Below are 17,944 nucleotides of genomic sequence, written 5' to 3'. Positions count from 1 at the left end.
GCTCCCTGGTTAATACACCTGCAGTAATGCATGTCAGAATAAAATGAGTTCCATTTCAATCTGGACATGGCATTCAAATAAAACTAAGCCGAACCCATGCAGAGTCCATGTCCTTGTTAGAGTCCAAAACAAATATCAGAACGAAGGACTGGGGTGATCATGTGACCTCAGAATTCAAAAACAAACAAACATGTACAAAGCATTGGTTAGTAACTAACCATTTCAAAAACAAAAAGTAAAACGTGTTGTTCTGCCATGGAAATGTCCTGACCAAGACCAGACCACGAGGATTAAAGGCATGGTGGTTTACAAATACGTGGCTTGCGGCCCTAAAATGGCGTCTTGCCACTTTAGGGCCATTGACTTAAACCTTTGTTTCTAAGGCAAAAATACAAGTCTGGACTGACAGCAGACAATTTTCTCATTTCTGGGACGTACAGTATACCATGCGTATACATTTGGGAATTAAAAACACATTTGCGTGTGTGGTGGTGTTTTATTTGTATACAAATTTGGTTATGACATAACTCAGCTCAAGTTAGACTTTTCTGAGTTGTAGTTTGACTCGGTCACATGGTCATGTGATCCTTCTATACAGTATCTCCTGCCCACAACTCTGAGGACTCTTCTTCCCATCTGTCCCTCCTTACTACTTCCCCATAATGTTTTTTTTGGGCCTGACTCAACCCCACACTCTACTCCTCATGTCATATGAATTTGGGATCTCACGCCTTTTCATGGAAATCACAGGCTGGTGACGTGTTTTATGTATATGTGACAAATATAGACACAGATCAGGGTGATTATCGCAGTTTGGAGATTAAACTAAAGGCAGGGGAGAGATGACTTGGATATGGTGACCAGGGTAGTAGAATTGTTTTAAGTCAAAAGTCAGGAAGAGCTCAGAGAATACATGGATGTAGAAACAGAGGAGATACAGGTTAAGATGGTAAAACAGAAGAGGAGGCAAGAAACAGAGAAGCCAAAGGAGAAAGAAACAGAGATGTAATTAGTTTTTAATCGGATGGATGGATGGATGGTTCCAAGGATGGAAGAATCCTTAAATATGTAGCAAAAACATGTAAAAACAAAATCAAAAAACCAAACGTGGCAGGCAGACTGTGGCTAATAGGCTCTTACTTTACTCAAAATGTCATTACAAGTGCAACGCAGCATGACGCGGTTCATTATACACCGCAGGAGTGCTTGTTTAAATGGTTCCAACTTTGCCCCTGACCTGCAGAACAGATAGTTGTCCTAACAGTTGGGCTGCGTAAGAAATAAACAGATTCCACTTTTTTCTTTTTTTCTTTTAAGAGTGATTGAGGCGAAAAATGAGTGATTAAATAAATCGTTCTGTGACACCATTTATGTGTTGTAGTTCCCTGAGAAAACTAGTCAATTTATTGGTCCTACACCTGCGTTCGTCTTCTGACCCACAGATACCCTCAATATTTATTTAAGTTGTGGTTTGATTGGTCATCACATCTGTATCTCATTTCCTTTTTTTATTTCCACCTCTGTCCACAGAGAGTCAGTAAGGATGGTAACCTGCTCTCTAAGACATCGTCGGGGATGCAGAGCGGCGGCGAGGAGGAGCAGGATGAGGAGGCTCACACTCCTCTCCCTCCGCGCATGGAGATCATCAAGGATCCGTCAGCTCAGGACGAAAAGGTGAGGAGCAGATTTGACACAGTGAAAAGTGTGACTATGCCTTTAACTCTGTTACAAATGAACAAATTTACTGTGTCTTTAATTTGCTTAATTTCTCGTAACTCAGTTTCCTCCTCTGGACTTTAAACTTCTGAAACATTTCCATTTCCACTGTGCTTTTTAAGTGTGATTCACTGTTTCTGTTTTTTCTATTTATGCATTTGGGGTTTTTGTTTGTTTTTTTATTTAGTAAATATTAAATTTAGCATTTTTCTAGTATTTGCACAGAATCTAGGCTTATGTTTGCAGGGCGAGAGTTAAATCCATTTCTGGATCTAAATCTAATTTCTTCCTAAGCTAACCACTTGGCTTTTCCTTACAACTTCTTGTTTTTCCCGTCTTTCTTTCCTCCTCTCAAATCTCCCGCTGCCTCCCCTCAGTCCTCGTCCTTGCTAACGTCTCTGCAGTCGTCCTCTGAGGTGCCCAGCGCCGCAGAGTTGGTTAGCGCCATAGAAAAACTGGTTAAAACCAAGATGGTGAGTGCGTACGTGTAGCCTGCTTGTTTGTGACGTGCACGTGTGTCAACATGAAACATGAAAACTGTTTTTTGTGTTGTGTGGTTTTTGGAGTTGCTACCTTGATAAGTTAAGGGGGTGTTTTTCAACCTTGGGGTTGCAACCCCATCTGTGGTCGCCTGGACTTCAAATAGGGTCGCCTGAAATGACTTGTAACTGATTTTAAAATTTGATAAAAATATGTTTTTAATAATAATCACTTTCATGAATTGGATTCAAATTCAAGTGACGTCTACTAAAAAAAGTTTTTAAAGTCGCCAGAAATTCGTGATGTCAAAATTGGGAACCACTGCCTTTAGTAATAGAGAAGGGGAAAAAAGGTTTTAAAAGGGCTTGAATTTTGGGAAAATGCAGACATTTGGGATAAATATCTGATGGCATAGAAAGTTTGACATTTTTCAATTAAGAAAAATGTTAAATTATTGTCTCCTATAGAATTTTTTAGCCATCTTGTGCATATAGTGCTATATGTTATCATTTATTTAGAGTTGTCTTTTACTGCCCCCTGCTGTCCAAAAGATATGCCATCAATCCGATGTACATTATATTTATTTCCATACAATTTGAAGACATTGTCATCAGTGTCGTTCATATTAAACCTCCCTCTGACTCCTTTGGATTTATTCACCTTCTCTCCTGTGTGTGTGTTTTTTTTTCTTCAGACTCTGGAACCAGGAACGTACCCCAGTTTCCCATCGCTCTCTCCCCCTGAACCGTCCACTCCTGTCCAACCGCGGAACCCAGAGCTGGAGCAGAGAGCCAAAGCCATGAGAGGACGGGTGTAAGTGGAGCAGCTCACGTCAACAGTTTTGTCTGTAGAACCTTCCAAACATGCGTTAAATAATATTTTTTATTGGTCTTTTTTTAAATATTAAAGGTCCAAAACAACTGTTTTCACTGAACATCATCGTATTTATAAAATCGTTGTCTAAAACTGTTGAAGTTTCTACCCCTGCGTTCCTGACCTTCAGGGTGCCATCCCTTTATGTAAACGTGCAGCAGCAGCAGCAGATGGAGTTTGACAGAAGGCTAATGTTCTCTTTCTCCTGCGCAGGTTTGTTCTGAATGAGCTGATTCAGACGGAGAAGGACTATGTCAAAGACCTGGGCCTGGTGGTGGAGGTGAGACAGAAACGGCCCCGCAGCCATCTGTGCCGTGTCATCCTCCTCATCCTTCATCGGCTCTACACTCAGTCCGACCCAAATACTGTACGTGGGTTTTTCGCAGCCACACAGTAACATTCTGTGACCTTGCAGGGCTTCATGAAGAGGATCGAGGAGAAGGGCGTTCCCGACGACATGAAAGGAAAGGATAAAATCGTCTTTGGGAACATTCACCAGATCTACGACTGGCACAGGGAGTGAGTCATGTGATCCACTCAGGTGACTGAACTGTTCGATTATAAATGCGTCAATGACTTCTTTTTTTTTTCCTTTGTCAGTTTCTTTGTAGGAGAACTGGAAAAGTGTGTGGACGACCACGAGCATCTTCCTGAGCTCTTCATCAAACACGTGAGTTTATTGAGATTAAATGGTGAAAAGTTTTCCGTTTTCTCGTGACCGACCGACTGTGACGGACTGCCGTGTTTCCACAGGAGAGACGACTCCACATGTACGTGGTGTACTGTCAAAACAAACCAAAGTCCGAGTTCATCGTTGCAGAATATGACACCTATTTTGACGTAAGTAATACATAAAATATACAATATAAAAAACAATTTCATAGTATTGATGCAGTGTTGTTGCATTATGGGAAGAATAAAAATATTCCAGTTTCAGGGAAAGTTATACTTTTCGAGGTGTAACTGAAGGCAGAATTGTTTTTTCAATTTTATAAACTGACAAAGTGATATTTTTTTTAATACTTTTTAATTGTTTTTTTTTCTCAGGGAATCCAGCAGGACATTCAGTCCAGACTGTCTATCAGTGACTTCCTCATCAAACCCATACAGAGAATCACCAAATACCAGCTGCTGCTCAAGGTGACAGTTTGATCACAATCCTGGATCATTTCCTGTTTTATAGTTCATATTATTATTATTATTTCATCATATTTCACACATTCAAGGATCTCCAACTAAAAATATTAGGCCTTTATTATTTATGTCTCCTGTAATGTTCTACTTTGTGCTGATGTAAACATTATTAAACTTTAATTATTAACCTTGGTTTCTATTGGTTTAAATGGAAAAAAAACTAACTTTATTTTAAGAAGAAAATCTTATTTACCAATTTAAAAGCTCAGAGTGATGGTAATGACTTTTGTTAATGTTCTCTCCAGGACTTCCTGAAGTTCAGCACCAAGGCAGGAATGGACTGTGAACAAATAGAGGTAAAAATGCAGGATTCAATTCACAACGCTGGGATATAACAGAGTATAACAGTGTCTTTATTCGTCTTCTTTCCGTCCACAGAAAGCAGTAGATTTAATGTCTCAGGTTCCCAAACTCTGCAACGACATGATGAACCTGGGTCGACTGCAGGGATACGAGGTGCGTTTGTGGCTTTGGTTTAAATATATGCGGCAGTACAAACTTTTGGTTTTCATGGTTTTAATCGAGATGCGTTCCGCTAGCATGTGTTAGCCGCAGAGATGTAACGGGAGATGTTTCTTCTCAGGGTAAACTGACCAATCAGGGTAAACTGCTGCAGCAGGAAACCTTCTTCGTGACAGAACAGGACGCCGGCGTCCTGTCACGCTCCAAAGAGAGGCGAGTTTTCCTCTTTGAGCAGATAGTCATCTTCAGCGAGCTGCTCAGGAAAGGATCGTCCACGCCCAGATATCAGTTCAAGAAGAGCATCAAGGTAAGCTGAGCGATGTGGCTCGGATTCTCCACGTACTTCTACAGGTACTGCTTTTTACTGAAAATAGGGTCGAGACTTTAAGGAGAGTAAGAGGGTTTATTAACACCTGAAGAAGGGTTAGAACCAAGTCACAGAGAAAGGAATATCAGGAAGACAGAAGACGTGTCCATAAACCTGAGATCCAACATATGGGTCAGACCTGGATGAGGTCAAATGAGATGATGGGGGTCGAAGGGTTAACATTGGTCGACCATGAGGCTGCTGCTTCTGGATATGGACTAAGTAGACTTCCTGAATCGTCTCTGGTCTTCTGCAGGTCTGCTACCTGGGTCTGGAGGAGAGCGTGGACAACGACCCCTGTAAGTTTGTGTTGTCCTGCCGCGGCTCGTCTGAACGTTTGACCCTTCAGGCTGCCAACATGGACATCAAGCAGGTCTGGATCCAGCACATCCAGGAAGTGCTGGACGCTCAGAGCAATTTTCTATCAGGTAAGAAAAGCAGAAAAAAAGTTGTTGTGGAAAAGAGATTTTTTTTTTTAACCAACAATTTTTCATGATTGCAGCTCTTCAGTCTCCCATTGAGTACCAGAAGGAGAAAGGAGGAAGCAGCGGCAGCTCGTCATTGACCAGAAACCGCTCATCGTCCAGGAACAGACCCGGTGTTTCCTCTCACAGCCGACCGTCCTCTGCCGTAGGCCTCGGGGACAAGGATCTAGAAAGAGGGAGGAGTCAGATGAAGCCGTCTACTTCAAATGGTGGTTCTTCGTGTTTTGACCCCAGGGTAGGTTTTCTACAAAAGCTTTTTTTTTTTAGTGCTCATTCGTTGATAGTTTTCTACAAAAGTTTTTTTTTTTTTTTTTTTTTTTTTTAGTGCTCATTCGTTGATAGTATGATGAAGAGCTATTAGTGGAATGATAGAAAAAGAACGGCTGAAAACAGATATATTGTAAATAGGCATGTCTGATATTAACTTTTGCCGATATCCGATATGCTGATATTGTCCAAACACTTCATTTCCGATTCCGATAATAATCGATACCGATATACGCCTTGTAATATTTATTTATTTATCTGTACAAACCACTGTATGAGTATGAGATTAATTAAATGAGCTGCAATGCTGCCATCTAGTGACTTGCACTTTAATATACAGCCGTTTATCCGCAAAACTTTTTTCGGCTGATATTTTCAAACATCCCTAATTGTAAATGTAGCAGAAAAGAGCTAAATGTTTAACCAGTGTTAGCCCCCAAAAAAGCTAAACTAGCCAATTAAAGCTACGAAAACCAATAGCTTCAGTGAACCAGATCGTGAAGATGCCTTCATCTCTACTGTAGTGTTGACTCAGAGTCAGACTGAGCCTCAGACTGCAGCAGCAGGATGTCTTTAAAACTAGGCCAGTTAGCACTTTCTATCTCTCCAAAATCCTGGCCCTGAAATCCAAGGATAAAATCTGGGCCACTGCAGGTGCCGCATCATCAACTTTGTTTTTTTTTTTTTTTGTCTGACCCACTTTGACTAAACACCTCCTGTCATCTGGACCATATCGACTCACTTTCTAATTTACAGCCTGGCAGGGATTTACAGTAGAGCACGTTGACCATTTTCACCGGTGGTTAAATGTCGCTAATGGGCTGTAACATCTCACTTTAAATAATTTTTATCTTCTGTTTGTTTACCCAAAGGGTATTTATGTTCAGATCAGATTAGAAAACTACTGTAACTTCACATTTCAATCCTCCTGGTTTCTGAGGATTCACTGATCAGGAAGCTAATCATCTGAGATCAGTTCGTCTGTATGTCGATGACGTGTGCATTTATATCACCTGTCATGATGGAGCCATAACATTTGACAGCAGGATGTTCCTCCTCCTCCACCCCTTGCCCCTCCTCCTCCTTTTGCTCCTGCCTCCCGGCCTCCCTCATCAGCTCCACCACAGATTAGGGTTCGCTGTGACAGCCCCACAGCCCACAGGAGTCTTGTCCAACCCACATGACGTCACCCTAACCTTGTCCTCCTTTATCCTCGTCCTCTGTCCTCGCTTCCATCTCCTCCTTCATCTTTTCCTTTCCTTAGGCCAGTGATGGCGGCTGTAACGGCGTCTCTTCCACCATGTTGGTCACCCATGATTATTCGGCGCTGAAGGAGAACGAGATTAACGTCAGCCAGGGGGAGACGGTCCAGATCCTAGCCACCAACCAGCAGAACATGCACCTGGTTTACCGTCCAGCCAACAGCCTATCACCAGCCGCCGAGGGCTGGGTTCCAGGACACGTCCTGGGCCCTGCCAAAAAGTCCATAAAAGACTCCGCCTCCACCTCCTCCTTCTCGGCCGCTGTGGCCGACGCCCACAACATCAAGTAAGTCCCCGAATCCCTCCTGAAATGACCCTCCTCCTCCTCCACCCACCCACCCAGCACTTGTTCTCCCCCTGCAGACAGAAGCACTGGTGACTGGGCTCCAATGGAATTTTTTTTTTTTTTACTCGGCACCTTTCCCCCGGTTACTAACTGCCTCTGACCTCCTCATTCCTCACCACCTTTCCTTTCCCGTCCTCCTCCCTTTTCAAACACAACCCCCTGGACCTTACATTTGAGTGTTATTGAAAAAAGGTACAGAACGTCTTACTGTCCGTTAGGCTGCTGCAGTGACCTTTTTTTTTCTTTTTTTTTTTGTTATTTCTGAGCCACTGTCACTCGACGGCACTGTGGCAACTTCAGCAAAACTGGATTTAATGATGTAAAACACAAACAAACACTGACAAAACCCACGTTAAGGAGTTTAAACTGGATTTTATAAATGTAGCTGACTCTGGAAACTCATGTGGAGCTCAAACCAGACTCTTATTTCAGTTCTAACACCCTAATCTTTCTTTTTTCTTTTCTTTTTACCTGTTGCTGAGTCTTTTACCAGTAGCTCACCTCAGGTGGGCTCAGCCCAGTTCTCCTGCATGGAGAAGATTTAATTTGTTGTCTGTGGCAATCGATACAGAAAAAAATTCTGATTTTTTTTTTTTTTCCTTTTTTTTATCTTCCTTGTTTATTGTCGTTAATGTTTGTTCTTTATTTTTTCCTGCCTTGTAATTATTTTTATTTTAAGGGCAAACTTGGATTTATTTCCTTACTCTGTGTTGATTTTTGTTTATTCTAATGTCGACAGTCACTGTACAAAGTTTGGTTTTTTTTGTTTGTTTCTTTTCAACCGAGGCTCTAGAACATTCCTGTTTGAAAAAGAAAAAAGAGAAAAAAATCCCCTTTTGCACTATTTAAGATGAAGATAAAAATATGAATGAATGAAGTCAGGCTGTGCAATATTGTCTCATTTAATGGCAACGGTTCAACATTGTACTGTTGGTAGTGATAATGATTTTAAATGTATTTTAAATATGTAAAATAAACCTTTGGGACTGGTTAGAGGAGAGACGTGAAGGTGAAGATGTTTCTTTTCCGTTGTGCGTTTAGGTTGAAGATGATTCACAGTTTGTAGTTTTTAATATTTGTAAATAAACTACAACCAAATGTGAAAGTGAGTGGTTCTGACTTCTCTATTCACAATTTTACCACTAGGCGGAGTAGTTTTACCGAGGATGAGTCAGACAAAGGTTTTTAAAAATCTAGTCTTTGTTAGCATTTGGACTTCGAAAACTCTACGTAATAAATTGCTATACGGTAACTAAAGAATGCATTAAAAACTAAATATTATGTAGAGAACTTTTTTTAAAAGCTTAAATTGCCCAAAACAACTTTTATCAATGAGGAAACACTGATTGTATGTGTGTTGCAGCTCTTTTCCAATTATTTTTCCAATGTTTGGTGAAAATACAGGTTTGTTTGGGGTTTTTTAACCCTGTAAAAAAACTTTGGGTTTAAATATGTTTTTTGTCAATAAATAGGAAAAGACAAAAAGCATAAAAATGCTGTCCTGTCTATAAAGAAAACCAAGTTTGGTGCATGTAGAATATACTGCAGTTAAAATACTGCAGGTTTATGGTTTATGGATGATGTCCTTCAGTCTCAGAGGTAAAAAAAAAACTATTATGAATTTTTTTAACCAGAAAAAAGGAAACAAACAAATATACCTGCCTACACTTTTGCCCCTGTTTGATTTCAGCTTTTGTTGTTACTGTAGTCGCATTTCTGTTGACGTTTTCCTTTGAGTTTTTACTAACCTCCGCAGTCTGAATCTCCACCGAAGGTACACATCTATGATTACAATGTCACTGAAACCTGGTTCTGCCCCAATCTAATGATAAATATCAGTTTTACACTTTATATTCTCACACTAATGAAGATGACGTGTGCTTAGTGTTGAATGAAAAACAGTTTTACAGACCTATTCAGGTTATTTCTGTGTCTTGTTACTTGTTATTTGTTGTGTTGAGAAAATGCCGCCTGAATGTCCGTCCCATTCTCTCTCTGTCTCTCTCTCATAATACAGTATGTTGCCAAAGACAGAAGATATTTAGTTATTTATACTACTAGAATTCTTCTTACAAATTATTTTGAATTACAGGTAATATTTACAGTTAAAAAATAACTTAAGAGAATAATAGCAACAGAATAATAGCAACCACACTGGCAAACGTTAAAAAAAAAGTTACACATTTATTTATAGTTGGCAAAAGATTCAGACAAAAATTAACAAAAACTCTCCCTCTGCTGTCAGACGCTTCTGGTCAATTAGCTCTTTCTTTCTCTCCCTTCTGATTGGCTGCTTGACATTTGTCGTTCCTGTACCGTACAGGAAGTCTCTGTCCTGGAACACACTGCGTGCGAGGAAGCGCGCTGAGGCCAAAGAAGCCGCCTCCACGGCGGGGGTCAGGGTTCAGGAGAACGGTCTCCTCCGTAAGGCCAAAGAATCCACAACCCCCGCCCCTCTTCCCTCCCCCGCCGCAGCGGCAAAGGGCAAAGTGAGTAAAACAGGCCGACGGCGCACCCTAATGATGTCGTATGTGTGTGCCACGGCAAACCTCGTCCCCCCTCACTTAGCCGCTCCTGCTACCATTGGTTTTAAGTTTTGGTTCCTAACCCGTGTGTGTGCATGTGTTGGTGTGAACCTGCAAACACACACACACAGTTTTTATTATTGTTTTGTTAATAATTTTTTTGCAGTGATTCTCAACCCTGCTTATTTAACAGTGTGTTTTGTTCAAATGAAGAATGTATGAAGGAGTCCCTGCCTGGTGCGAGGAAATACTATACGTATATGTATATATATGTATATATATATATATATATATATGTCTATATATATATATGTGTGTGTGTGTGTGTGTGTGTGTATACGCATATATATGTATATATTAAAATATATATATACATGTATATATGTTACAATAGATGATCAGAATGAAACTGTCATTTAAGTTTGAGGTTGAGAACACTGCAATTTTTCATTTTAGGTTTTTAAATCCTTGACTGCACCGGATGAACAATAAAGTCTAATTTGTTTGTGTGGTGTGACTATTTTCTTTATTCCCTCACTGCATGTTTAGAGTTAGAACCCAGTGATTTAGTGACTGTTGGATCAGAGTGTGCTCTTTTGTTTAGCATTGGTGTTTAATTGTGAACTAACACGTGTTTTAAAAGTGAGATTTGTAAATTTAGTAATGTAATGGTGAGAGAGGAAATGTAAAAAAAGAGTGAACAAACACAGGTAAATGTTTAATTTTGAGGAGGAGATGTGTTCTAGGGTAATGTTGACATGATCTGATATTTGGTCCAACTTTGGAGATCTTGCATTTTTTCCAGCTGCATGCTGAACAGTTTTAATGAAAGAAAAAATGTTCAAGCATCAGTAACATGTATAAAATGACCTGTGCTATGTTCCAAAGAGGGGATCTGTGGTTTAACTGCTGAATAATGTTGGTAACAAAAACGTAACTTAAGGAAAATGTATTACTCTTGCGATAATAATAAAAAAAAAAACATTTGATCAACCACTGTTCACGAAAAGTTTAAGCAAAGCAAATTGTAACAAAGCGGATTAAAAATTGTAAGACTGAGCTGCTGGAACAGCCTTGACTAGAGACGCTGTACTGAATAGAAAAAAAAATCTGTTTAGACTGTAGTGTCATTTTTAACTGAAGTGTTGTTATAAAAACAACAGAGGTGAGTACTGACCAGGGTCAACACTTCAGAGAAGTCACTCATGTTTCTTCATTTCTTTATTCTGCCTTTTTCTCTCTAAAATCTCAATGTTTTTTTCCACTCTCCTTTTTTTCTGTTATTTTTAAATCCTTTTAATTTTCTCTTCTTTCACTACTGCACCTGTTTCTTTGTTCGTTTTTGGTTCTCCCCTTGTTCTCCAAGCAGGACTTTCACACCTCAGACGAATCAGACTGTGACGACGACCTTGAGCCGAACACAGGCATGGAGGTCAGTGTTTTTCCCACATACTAAATACTAAGGCCTAAATGAATACAATGTTAGCATTAACTAAATCTTTTTTTGTTTTTCCATTGCAGCAGAGAAAAAGCATTACTTGAAATCTAGCAACGTGATAACACTTTTGATTTAGATTAAACTGAACTTTATTGGTCCTTCACTGGGGAAATTGTTGGAGTTTCTGTATCACATTATAAAAACTTCACCTCGATTTATTTTGTTTTTCCAGCTTCTCAACCCGAACTTCATCCAGGAAGGTGAGAGAGACAAAAAATTCATGGTTATTTTCAATAAAAATAAATACAGATTCCACATTTTAACAAACTGGTTTAATGTGGACTAACCATAGCTTGTGTGTGTGTGTGTGTGTGTGTGTCATGTGCAGTGGCTCCAGAATTCCTGATTCCCCTGTCAGACGTGGTGTGTGCGTTCGGAGAGACCGTCGTCCTCTGCTGCAAAGTGTGTGGACGACCCAAACCCTCGGTCACCCTGAAAGGCCCAGACCAGAATCCAGTGACCAGCAACAGTCGCTTCACCATAGACATCAGGTAACAGGAGCTTCTGTTCATGAAAAGTCATGAAATTGTTTAGTTTTCTTCACCCTGAATCCTCTTCTTTTTTATCTTGTGTGTCTCTGCAGGGACACTGGGGACATCCTGTTGAAGATCTGTAACCTGTTGCCCCAGGATACAGGAATCTACACCTGTGTGGCTGTAAATGACCACGGATCTGCCTCCTCCTCTGCCTCCATCAAAGTTCAGGGTAAAACCTGGAATTCTAAAAAGTCTGGTGCCTGTAGAAGCAGATGTGAATGCTGTTGCGATAATTAAATATAATCCACCGCTCTGATTCCAAGAATTTAACGTTTCCTGTCGCAGGTATCCCAGCAGCCCCTGGGCGACCGGTGGCTCAGGAAGCCAGCAGCACGGCAGTGATGGTCCATTGGCCTCCTCCAGCGTCATCTGCTCACTGTGCTGTCAGCAGTTACACTGTGGAGTACAGACAGGAAGGTGAGCGGATCCCTCCAAGTCCCATCTCGGTGCATTGTTTGTTGTTGTTTTTTTTTAAATGACAGCTAAATAATTCTTGGTGTTTCACCCCCAGACTCCTTGTTATGGCAACAGGTGGCCAGCAGCAGGGAGGAGTGTGTCCAGATTGACGCTCTGATCCCGGGTGGTCATTATCAGTTCAGGGTGCGAGCTTCCAACCGCTGGGGGGTGGGACCGCCGTCTGAGGCCTCCAACATGATCACCCTGCCCAACAGCAGTAAGTCTGTGATGAATGAAAAAAAAAACGTTTTATTTATGTAACAAAGTTATTAATAAAGCTCAAACATTAACTTATTGTTGATTAGGTGGAGAGAGAGCGGCTATAAACTGAAAGGTTGCTGGTTCAAACCCATCCGTTAAGGCTGCTGTAGTGTCTCACTTTTCCCTATTTCAGTTGTTTTTACACCTGCTTTATAAAGCTTGACTCCTGTGCTGTGGTTATGTCCAGACTCTGGGTTTGATGGAACAGCCATCCAGTGGAAGGAAAACTTTGAATCAACTTTTTCCGAGATCTGTGAGATCGGCAGGTAAACCCATCACACCGACTGTCTGCCAAATCAACACGGACATTATTTATTTGTCCTTTATTCCTTTGTGCCTTTGTGTTATTATTCAAGGGGTCGATTTTCAGTGGTGAGGAAGTGTCTCAACAAGACCACCAAGAAGGAGGTAACATCATTGTGTTTTCAGATGTTTTGTTTCGTCAAAAGCATCCTGGGTTTGATTCCCGGAGGAAACCACATATCCCTAATGGCGCCTCCTGTGTGGTAGCCTGTGTCAGTTGCAAAGATACTGTAAATTTCCCCAATGTGGCATAAATTTGGGATTTTGTTATTATCTTCTTCTTCTTCTTCTTCTCGAGTTTTACATTTTTACTTTGTTGTTATGTATTTACAGTATTTTTTAATTTTTTTATCTAGGTTGCCGTGAAGTTTGTTAGTAAGAAAATGCAGAAGAAGGAGCAGGTGGCTCACGAGGCGGACATCCTTCAGAACGTGCACAATCACCAGCTGGTGGCACTGTTGGATACTTATGAATCCCCCAACTCTCTCATGCTGGTCCTGGAGCTGTAAGTGTCACACACTCACATTGAAAAAGTTGATCTGTTCATTTTTTTATTAGTTGTACCTCAGTCGGTGGGAGGTTGAATGAACTGGTGGATCACATGTGATCAGAACAGGTACAGAACAGCACAGGTCGAGGAGAACAGTTCAGTTCTGAAGTCTTAAGTTAAAGTCGCAGTAGGAGGAAACGGTTTCTTTTACTTTCCTGACTATTTTGGATTATAGTGGTGTGATCTACATGCATGACTCATTTCCTGTTTTTCATTCTGTGTAATATCATCATTAAGATTTACCAGGAGACTTTTTAAAGACCGTTCATAAACCTAAACGTTTTGAAATTCAAATGTCAACTTTCCAGCCTGGCAGGTTTGATGCACATATAACTTTTATGTGAATGTGGTTGAATTGTTTTTAATTATTTCTAGGCTGGAGGATGGTCGATTGCTTGATTACCTTGTGGCCCATGATGAGCTGATGGAGGAGAAGGTGGCCTTCTTTATCAGGGAGACACTGGAGGCTCTGCAGCACCTTCACACCTCCAGGATCGCACATCTGGATCTGAAGGTGAGAAGAAGAACCTGGGGCAGTAATTCCTCCCAGACCCAAAGTAGATGGATGGATGGATGGATGGATGGAGGGAGGGATGGATGGATGGTTGGTTAGATAGATAGATGGAGGGATGGATGGATGGTTAGATGGATGGATGGATGAGTGGTTAGATAGATAGATTGATTGATGGAATGAGGGATGGATGAAATGATGTATAGATAGATGGTTTGATGGATGGTTCATTGGATGGATGGATGATAGATAGATGGATGGATGGTGGATGGATAGATGGATGGTTCTGTGGATGGATGGATGGAATGAGAGATGGATGGATGGATTAATGGATATATGGATGGATGGATGGATGATAGATAGATAGAATACAGCAGAGATGGGTAGATAGATGGATGGATTGATGGATGGATGACTCCACTGTCCTTCTCCTGAAAACAGCCTGAGAACATCATGGTGGACCTTCGCTCTGCCACCCCATGCATCAAACTCATCGACCTCGGGGATGCTGTCCAACTGTCTGCCCAACGCCGTTACGTCCACCTCCTGCTGGGCAACCCGGAGTTTGCTGCGCCTGAGCTCATCCGCGGAACACCAGTCTCCGTGGCGACCGACGTGTGGAGCGTGGGCGTGCTGGCCTACGTCGTGCTCAGCGGCGTTTCTCCATTTCTGGACGAGTCGCCCGAGGAAACCTGCGTGAACATCTGCCGCCTGGACTTCTGCTTTCCCGACGACTACTTCAAGGACGTGAGCGAAGCGGCGAAGGATTTCGTTTCTTCGGTGCTGCAGCAGGATCAAAGGAAAAGGCCCAGCGCCACTTCCTGTCTGCAGCACCCCTGGGTGGGCCGCGGGGGGCCCCACGGTGGGGAGTATTCCAAGACTCCTCTGGACACAACAAGACTGGCTACGTTCATTGACCGCAGAAGACAGCTGCACGACATCAGGCCCATCACTAATATCAAAGGGCTGGTGAGTAGCAGCATCGGAAACACGGTGTGAAGAGAAGAGAACCATAGAAACGTCAACGATCCATGACCACCAGTGCACCAGTGGATAAATAATAATGATTTTTTTTAGAATGTTAATTATTATTGTATATTTTTTCCAATAGGCCCCGAAAATTCAAAAAACAAGTTTAACATTCACAAGCAAAACCACTGTCTACAAATATGAAGGTCATTATTTGGCAGGAGATACTTCCAGTACAGGCTGTTATTGAAGGGAACAGAGAATACAGTGAGTGTTTCACACGGGGTCACAAGCTGCTTCTGAAATCAAGTTCTTTAAAAGTTCTTTTGCTTTTAGGAAAGGAAGAAAATACTTTTTGAAATCTTAAATCATTTTTAGCTTTTTACAAAACAGATTCTTAAGATTCTGCTGCCATTTAGTGGCACCAACATACGTAACTTACAGTTAATTCCTTGTAATGCATGAAACACAAGGATTGACACCAGTCCTTACCGTACGTTGTACCAGTGTTTGGTGGGCCGCAATAGAAGACAAAGCGGGCTGTATCTGGCCCACGAGCCCTAGTTTGCTCAGCTCTTTCCACATATCCTTTTTTTTTCTTCAACCTTAATATCCTTTTCAACAATTCTCATTGATTCTGTCCATCAGACCCAATAATTCGAAGCACTACTAACTACTTAAAGATTATATAAAATATAGTGGTATAAATCTGAACCAAACGTCGGTGTGTAGTATAAATGGTTTAACACAGTGATTTTAGTATTTGTCCGTGCGACCTCTGCTGGTCAAGTGGGGTACTGTGGCTTGTATGTGCCTAAATCTGTCGGTTTCAAAAACAACCTTTAGATTACTATCAAATTATTATAGTTTTGATATTTTGGGAGAGGGTGGGGTGGTGGGAGCACATCGTAGCCGGAGGCAACTTCCCAGTTTGTCCAGTTAGACCAGGCCTGGGTAAACCCCCCACTTGCAGGCCACTAGGTGGAGCAAAACGATGGAGTGTTCATATAAACGAAAACCTGAAGTTGAAAGTCATAAAGGCTAAAATGCTTTAAGCCTTTTTTACGCCATCTATTGGAAAAATGCGGGTATTGCAGGGAAAAGGCAGAAGTATAATGATAATAGAAGTTAATAACATAATTTGGACAAGTTTGGCGGGGATGATTAAAAAGCCAAACGGGCCGCATCTGGCCCCCGGGCCTTAGTTTGCCCATGCCTGAGTTAGGCTGTCAAAGCATCATCAAACTAATTAGGCAGTTACAGAAAAGGTGTGTTGTTTATTTCCCTCCAGGATACCTGTATCTGTAGTGTTTTTTTTGTTTGTTTGTTTGTTTTTTCGTTTTATTTTGGTCACTGGTGGAATTCTCTTCACAGAAACATTTCTTAAGATTGTAAAAATCAAACAGAACCAGGCCTGGGGAGGTGTTTGACATGTCGAGTTTATCGGACACGTTGCCGCAGAGGATTCTGGGACAACTTCAGCTCCTGAAACTGAAGCTGTGAAAAACAAATATATTGACACTTGGTCTACAGCTGGGAGATATCTGATACTGTATATTTTTAATTTATTGAATGCTTATTTATTACAGCCAGTTTTGAAGGTCATCTTTTTTTTTTTTTTTTGACGCTACCTTTGGTGATCTCCATCTGTTCATCCTGAATGAGGACCCAACACTGAACTCTGCTGGACAGCAGTGGACCAGAGGGTGGAGCGTCCTCTGTCTACATTTGAAAATACAGAGGACAGAAGGAAATGCAGCAGTTCAGACCAAACAGAATGCATTAACACATTTCTTTGAATCACTGTTTACAAAACTTTGCGTTGGTAGTTTACAGATGAGTGAAGAATCAGGGAAAATCTGGGATGGGATAGACGTCTGTGTATTCATCAGAGACCTTTGACCTTTGATGTCAAGGTAGTGAGTAGGACTCAATCCCTGAAGTGTAAATCTGTACATGTGTCAACTGACAGGTCACCGTCTCTAGGGTCTGGCTTTCACCAGTTTTGGTTGAGGAATTAGCTCCGATGCCCGCTCACACAAAGAAGTCTGTTTGCCGTCCAGTTGTACTGATGAATGTAACTTCCTGTAGAATGTGTCCCTGCCATGTAAAGTGCTGTCCTCTCCTACGCCTAATGCTTTGATGACTGCTGTCCAGCCTGATTGTTTTGTACAAAACACAGTAAAGGCTCATCCATCTTCACATCATATCCGTAATGTTTTCATTGTTTGGGAATATAAAGTGGAGTAGATATGGTGAAAGTGAATTATTTGTCATTCACCACTGCACACAACAAAATGTGACTAATGCTTTTTACCCATCACCCAAGTGAGCAGTGTGAGAGGATGGTGCCATGCTCAGAGCACCGCAATGGTAACTCAGCAGACTCGAACCTGCAATCACCCCGACCCAAGTCCACTTCCTTTACCACTGTCCCTATAGCACTGTGACGTGTGCACTTTCTGTCAGTGACGCAACCCATGGCATGAACAAAATAAATGTGAACCTTAGTGGGCCATGTACCGAAGGTGTGAAGGAGGCAAAAGGGATTCAGAGACAGGAATTGTGGACAGAGGAAGTGGGTCTTTATCGGGCACAAGAGGAAGTCACCATCTGATGTGTTTTTAATAGCCCGAAGTAAAAGAGTTTAACTTCAGATTACTACAATTGTCTACTACAATTGCGAAGTCTTCAAAATAATTGACCGAAATCCTCGAAAAGAGGAAAAAGGTAAATGTATTCCTAATTAATTAATTAATTCAGATACGATACCGTTCTTCTGTAACGTTTGGTTGTTTATTAACTGGTCGTTCATTGGCTTAGGTCTTGGAAGCTCTGACCGGAGAACTGTTGGAGTGGCTGTTGTCTCACTGGGTGTCCTCT

General features: G+C 41.4%; 2 protein-coding genes across 6 annotated transcripts in view; one reads left to right on the top strand and one right to left on the bottom strand.

Moving 5' to 3' along the window:
• phf11 (PHD finger protein 11) overlaps positions 1 to 17,944 on the bottom strand; it is a 959,893-nt gene that overhangs the window by 791,721 nt on the left and 150,228 nt on the right. The window lies entirely within an intron of this gene.
• On the top strand, positions 32 to 17,263 carry LOC103391769 (kalirin-like). Of its 2 annotated transcripts, XM_017039694.2 has the most exons (26): positions 32 to 1,674; positions 2,094 to 2,189; positions 2,891 to 3,009; positions 3,283 to 3,349; positions 3,485 to 3,588; positions 3,670 to 3,739; positions 3,823 to 3,909; positions 4,117 to 4,209; positions 4,509 to 4,559; positions 4,642 to 4,719; positions 4,847 to 5,032; positions 5,349 to 5,520; positions 5,595 to 5,812; positions 7,109 to 7,392; positions 9,776 to 9,941; positions 11,347 to 11,409; positions 11,648 to 11,675; positions 11,804 to 11,966; positions 12,059 to 12,180; positions 12,297 to 12,428; positions 12,523 to 12,684; positions 12,916 to 12,994; positions 13,085 to 13,136; positions 13,388 to 13,536; positions 13,957 to 14,095; positions 14,534 to 17,263. In XM_017039694.2, the coding sequence occupies exons 1-26, from the start codon at positions 1,576 to 1,578 to the stop codon at positions 15,089 to 15,091; spliced, it is 3,537 nt and encodes a 1,178-aa protein (XP_016895183.1). In that variant the 5' UTR covers positions 32 to 1,575; the 3' UTR covers positions 15,092 to 17,263. The 2 variants fall into 2 exon arrangements, with proteins under 2 accessions (XP_016895183.1, XP_016895184.1); XM_017039695.2 differs by lacking the exon at positions 2,094 to 2,189 and having other exon boundaries at positions 33 to 1,674.

Source organism: Cynoglossus semilaevis, chromosome 16 (assembly GCF_000523025.1).
Source record: "Cynoglossus semilaevis isolate Cse_v1.0 chromosome 16, Cse_v1.0, whole genome shotgun sequence".
Classification (NCBI taxonomy): Eukaryota; Metazoa; Chordata; class Actinopteri; order Pleuronectiformes; family Cynoglossidae; genus Cynoglossus; species Cynoglossus semilaevis.
The sequence above is the reverse complement of the archived record's forward strand: the minus strand, read 5'-3'. Positions and strand labels throughout refer to the sequence as shown.